This window comes from Stigmatopora nigra, chromosome 9, assembly GCF_051989575.1.
Source record: "Stigmatopora nigra isolate UIUO_SnigA chromosome 9, RoL_Snig_1.1, whole genome shotgun sequence".
In the NCBI taxonomy this organism is placed as follows: domain Eukaryota; kingdom Metazoa; phylum Chordata; class Actinopteri; order Syngnathiformes; family Syngnathidae; genus Stigmatopora; species Stigmatopora nigra.
Genome location: NC_135516.1, coordinates 3,902,154 through 3,908,303, shown reverse-complemented (window position 1 = coordinate 3,908,303; position 6,150 = coordinate 3,902,154). Strand labels below are relative to the sequence as shown.

Genomic DNA, 6,150 nt, shown 5'->3' with positions numbered 1-6,150 from the left:
TTGCTTTTTTATACCTCATTATGAGGCCTGTCATTCTTTGTCACAAATGGATAAATGCCACAATTGTCACTTTGATGTCTTTAACCTATCAAAAACTCCCTGTATGAAAATAATCTTGTTGACATGGCCCTAATTGTACCTCATGAATATACCAAGAACAGTCTTACACCAACAGCATAGAGAGTATAAGTGAGCATGGTTTGGAACTGAAAAATCCCTAAAAGGAGCTTCGGCTGTTGATGCCTTGTAAGAACTAGTGATACATGCTATACTTGGAAATGCTTGTGAATTTAGACAAATAGCAGGAAATAGTTAAACAGGAAGCATACTGTACATACAAAGGAAATTGATCTAAATATTTACTATCTGGACGTTGTTAGGATCCCAAGATGCTTCTTCAAAGCATTCCGACAATGATTTTTAATTTTTTTATTATTATTTTTATTATCCAATGTTCAATTAAGAATATTCCCAAATCAGTATTCAAAAAAAATTGCGAAATTCTTCATTTTCTGAAATGACTTCGTGAGGCAATGATTGACATTCCGGTGATCCAATCTGTCATTAGTTTAGCACCAAATTCATAAGGGAATGTTAGGTTTGAGTTTTATTGTTTTTTATTCATGTCAAGTTTTTTTCCTTAGTGTGTATGGTTCCTGTAATTTGCCCTTTGAATTCCCTTGTTGTATGGTCCTACCAATCGGCTTGCTCTTGTCACCCACTTGTTCCTCGTTTTCTCGTTACCCTCTATCTACAAAAGTCCTCAGTTTTTGTTTTGTTAAATCGTCATCCATGTTGTGTCATGCTTTCCAATACTCTTCTGTGATGTTTTCCGCCCCAGTAAGTTTCTTAGTTCATGGCTTTTAATTTTGTTGCTTTTTTTTGTTTGCCTGTTGTCATTTTAAGAGATGTTTATGTTAAATAAATACTTTTTTGTTTGCATCAGCTCCTAGTTTTTGCTGTGTTTCTGAGAACTTGACGCCATCCCTCATTTCACCTTCGCGAGCCAACTGCCCCAGGCGAAGTACAGAATGATTGAAATCTTGGCAAAAACGGCACTTGTACTTTGTCAAATATTTGTACTACAAATGTAGTTTAGAATTGATCAAAGAAAGTGAACGTTTATCATCGTCAAGGTCATCAATACATCTGTATTTATTCGAATGGCTGCTAACTAATGCTCCAGCGACAAGTATAAGTTTGTTGGCAAAGCCTGTCCTTCCCTTCTGGCTCTGGAAGATTGCAGTCGTAAAATATAATAAATCCATCTCCCACGTTGTGGCTCTGCTTCAGGAGTTATGTGTAAAAGTGGAAACAGCCTAGAGCAGACCTGGGCGATCCAGTCCTCGGGGGCGGCTGTGGGTGCAGGTTTTTGTTCTAACCAATCCAACACAGACAGTTTAACCAATTACAATTCCGCTCAAACAACAAGCACCTGACATCAATTCGATTGTATATCGAACATACCAGATTGGTGGAAAGGTTTCCTCCTATGGGTTGGAACGAAAACTTGGAGCCACTGCGGCCCTTTTTGGAATTAATTGCCCACCCCTGGCCTAGAGTATAGAGGTCTTGGTCACGTGACCGGCCAGACTTTATGGAGGTACACTACTGCCGACGGCTTTAGCCCACCCCGCTGTTTAGAACCAATGTGCATGTCTGCTCGGCATGTTTGGTCCTAAGCCACTGCTATATACATTTGTTCCACCTCACCTCGATCAACCATTCATTCTGACACCACTTTCACACAGGCAGGTACCGTTCCCAAAGAGACGACAATGAGCACTAACGGGAGTTGGATTTCAACCCCCAATCTGCCATTCAATGGATAACCCGCTCATGCACCTTTAGTAATGTCGCCCCTAATAGGTTTCAACTTCCTGTTTATTTGTTTGTTTTTGTCATGTGCATTGTTTTATTAATGACAAACATAGTGTATTGCATTCATGTTCATCCATTCTTGACCGTGTCCCTGATAATACGTATTTGGCATCTCCTACCTAACAGGCCTATGCAAATACACTTTCCAAAAATCAATTATACTCCTAAATTGTCAGGCCAGGGAAAGTTGGCTCTCATTGAATAGCTTTTTGTGAGTAGCAGCTATTAAGTTTGCTCGGTCAGGAATCACAAAACACACCCACAAATAAAATCTGACAGTAATGTTGTAAGAGTTATATGAAGTAAACTGTTCTCATCTACACATTATATTTCTTTCTAGAGTTCCTTCATTCTTCCGGTCCCACATTGAGATCCTGAGCTTGTGACAATTATAGAACAACAGAAATCTACAGTTTTGTAAAAAGGTAGGAGCGGTCTATTTGTAAACAACATTCTTGATACACAGACAATACTCAATGGGTGCCATTGGATAATTTAATTTTGTGTGCTGTTAAAAAAAGGTTAAGTTAAACTCTTGTGTTCATGTGATTCTTCTAGGTGCCAATGGGAGAGGAATACTCCCCCGCATTCCAGGTATTGTCTTTGTCTTGATTGTTTCTTAGTATGTGATGCTTGGGCAAAGTAGCCTTTTCCTTGAGGAAGGTTGTTTATCTGACAGCTCCATCTAGGAGAAGAGCTCAAAAGGTCAAACAAAAGTGGCCTGCCTCTCTGGCAAGGGAATGTTTTCCACAAAGGAAGGAAGCCCGAGGATGAGGAAATGCGGGGCACATATTATTTTCTCCAGGGCCATTATCATTCCTGTTTCTGCTAATAATGGAGTGTTAACATCACAGCATGGGCATTCTCGGAGCAACGCCCTCTGAGGCCGTTGATCCCTTTGGCTTTGTCTGGCACGAAGACAAACCCATCAAGTCAAGGACAATACACATACACAAACAATAGAAAAACACCTTTAGCATCAAGGAAAGGTGTGGAACAACGTGAAAAAAACTTTTTTTTAATGCAAAATTGTGTAGAAAACGACTCTTGTTGCAAAATTCTTTTTTGAGAATTGTGCGAGATTTTATCGATACTAGTACTATCGAATCAAATGCGAATATCAGAGATTATTAGCCCTTTTTGATAACGTCTGCAATACTCATTGTCCCATGCACCTGTGTCTGAGTTAAAATTGTGTGTGTGTGTGGGGGGGGGGTCCAAAGACGTCACCAGAATTCATTCCACGACCCCCTAAAAATGTATACCGTATTTTCACGACTATTTGGCGCATCGCATTTAAAGCTGCAGTGTCAGTAGCGAGTGCTATTTCTGTATGTGACAAACACAAAGGACGCGCCGTTTTTAAAGACGGAGCCAGGCCGGGATGGTAAAACATACACCATCTTAAACATACGGACACACGCTAAAAACACGTTTTTAAAAAGGCAGTGGAAACAAAACTGAGTTTGGTTGTTCTTTATTTAGCCATTCTACAATGTACTCACATCATCATCACTAATCCATCAAAGTCCTCATTTCCTGTGTCCGAATTGAACAATGGCCCAAATGAGTAATCGAAAACGTTTTATACGTTCGTCCAGGCGACCACATTCCATTCACAAATAGTAGCTAGCGTAACTAGCCCGGCACTACCTGCCACGCTTTGTAAAGCTGTTTTGATGTCGATGTCCAGGCCACAATCCATTCACAAATAGGAGCTAGCGTAACAAGCCCGGCGCTGCCTACCACCCTAAGTAAAGCTGCGTTTATGTCGATATCCAGGCCACAATCCATTTGCAAATAGTAGCTGGCTAGTAGCTAGCGTAACTAGCCCGGCGCTGCCTACCACCCTTCGTAAAGCTGTGTTGATGTCCACGCCAACATCTAGCGGCAGGAATTATTTTGTAAATCCAGCCGGAATGACGGCGAGCGCCAAATTAGTGTGCTTGCCGTCATACTGGGTGCATTGACAAAATAACTATATATCCCAGAAGTCACTGCGCAGTACTTTTTCTACGGGGAAAATAGTAGAGTCGGGGGCTGCTTGCCGTAGTTGTGAGAGCACATAAACACAACTTAATAACTTAGAATTATGTTATGCACACTCAGAAAAAGCTCAACAAACAACTCTTTGACAAAGGAGTGTCCAAGGCACATGAATAATTTCATCAATCATTTTAGGTCTACTCTGGCATCTGCCTGGAGTGTCATTTTTGGGACGGTGGGCACTCGGCTGGTTTGCCAGCACTAATGTTCCAGTAGGATGGAGAGCAGCATACTTCTAGCCAATAGTAGGCCAGCATAGTATTGGGAAATCAATGGAAAAGCAATACAACCACAACAAATTTAAAATAAAGTAATGGTTACAGGAAGCGTATTTATGTTTCGGGCCATGTCTGATATCGTAAGACGTTCCGTAACTTGCATTGTTTTTCAAATCTTGGAAAAAATGTTTCCCATCAAAGCTTTTGTAACCTCAATATTTCATTTGTACTTGTATGTACTAGCATTTGTAAGTAGAAATACCACTGTACATACAAAGTAGTTCAGTCTGTTCGATGGATTGACTATAACTAGAAGAAAAAACATGACACATTAAATCTGGAGGTAAGTTTTGGTTATCTGTTTGTTTTTTAGTTAGTCAGCTACTTTGTTTGTTTTTATGAAGGCATCATACTAAAACTATTGAGGGAAAATTGACCATGAAGTACCCTCGTGAGGGCGGGAGGGTCAATTGAGTGGGTTTAGGGTGGGGTTTCTCACCAAGGGAATCACATTTCCCAACTCTGTGGGCCTGAAAACTCAACTCAGAACTGAGAGAGCTTTTGTACTGCAGAGAGGGAGAGAGAGCTATGAGACAGGGGGAGCACAAATTTAGGCAGAATTTAATCACACATATGCACTTGGATTTGTCCCGTGGATTTGTAAAAGTTTTACTTTCAAAATGCTGCAAGGGTAAGACTAATTTGCTTGCATGGAGTTATAGAAACAAGCTATTTTATCACAAATTTTGTCTCAAGGTCTCTCAGTCCTATACATCACTGTACCTTAGACAAGAGGTCCATTCAAACTCACCTTTCTCAATATACATGGAGCTATCTTGTGTCACGAATTTAAACTCTAAATTTAATTTAAAAAAAACAGAACTAATGGCTGGTGTTTCTTCTCAGGTGGACTCTAGTTGTGCATCTTGTCCTTCTGTGCTGTGGCTCTGCGGCTTCGGAGGTTTCGGAAGGTAACTTTCGTGCTTCTCATGCTGTCCTTTTAAATATAAAAGCTGTTCAGAATCCAATTAACCTACTGAATATAACTGCTGTCACAAAATTCAAAAACACTGCATGCCCTGCCAGAAACATTGTATGTTATCTTCTAACGTTTGTTTTGTTTGATAAAGCTACTTAAGTTTTGTATTGATTAGCTCTTGGGCTCAAAATATCATTCAATTTATCTTTATGCATGATTTTACAAAAACATTTCTTAAAAACTTGATGCTTCTCACATTGTGGAAAATGGAAAGAGTTTTAGGGGACACATAAATGTCTCAGTATGATGTTGTATTCACGGTATACAAACATGCCTTAACTACCAAACTGATAGTGAGCGTCATCATTGACCTATTGTTTTCCTCGGTGAAGACCCAACAAACAAATCCCTCAGACACTTAAAAACATATTTGGGACTTTATGTTTATTGAAGAGAGTGAAGATGTTCCAGCATTTGATTGGTTACTGCATGAAATAGGCTTTTTTTAATTAAATAATCGATATAGTGATTCAAAATGTGTGTAAATACTAATAGTTTACAGAGTTCCAATACTTAATTCTCATCTCATTTCCTGAACAGCTTTATCCTCATTAGGGTCGTGGGGGTGCTAGAGCTTATCAAAGCTGACTCCGGGCCCGAGGCGGCGGACACCCTGAATTGGGGGCCATCCGAACGCAGGGATTAAGGGGACGAAGAACCATACACACTCACACTAGGAGCAATTTAGATTGCCCAATCAGCCTACGTGCATGTTTTTTGGGGAATGTGGGAGGAAACCGGAGTACCCGGAGGAAACCCACTTAGGCCCGGAGAGAACATGCAAACTCCACACAGGTGGACGTGACCTGGATTTGAACCCAGGACCCCAGAGCTGTGAGGTCGAGGCACTAACCACTCCGTCCACCGGGGACGCCCGAATTTGAAGTCTATCACGGCGTAAAAGGTTGAAAAACAGGATACCTCATTAACAGCCTTCTCAGATGAAATTAATTTAATGTCCATAAC

The 6,150-nt window shown here is 40.6% G+C and overlaps 1 protein-coding gene across 1 annotated transcript in view; it reads left to right on the top strand.

Moving 5' to 3' along the window:
• The first annotated feature begins 4,673 nt into the window (after positions 1 to 4,673).
• col15a1b (collagen, type XV, alpha 1b) overlaps positions 4,674 to 6,150 on the top strand; it is a 47,436-nt gene continuing 45,959 nt past the window's right edge. Inside the window, exons 1-2 of the mRNA XM_077724251.1 lie at positions 4,674 to 4,836; positions 5,052 to 5,116. Coding sequence (XP_077580377.1) covers positions 4,826 to 4,836; positions 5,052 to 5,116 — 76 coding nt within the window. The 5' untranslated portion in view covers positions 4,674 to 4,825. The remainder of the gene's footprint in view (positions 4,837 to 5,051; positions 5,117 to 6,150) is intronic.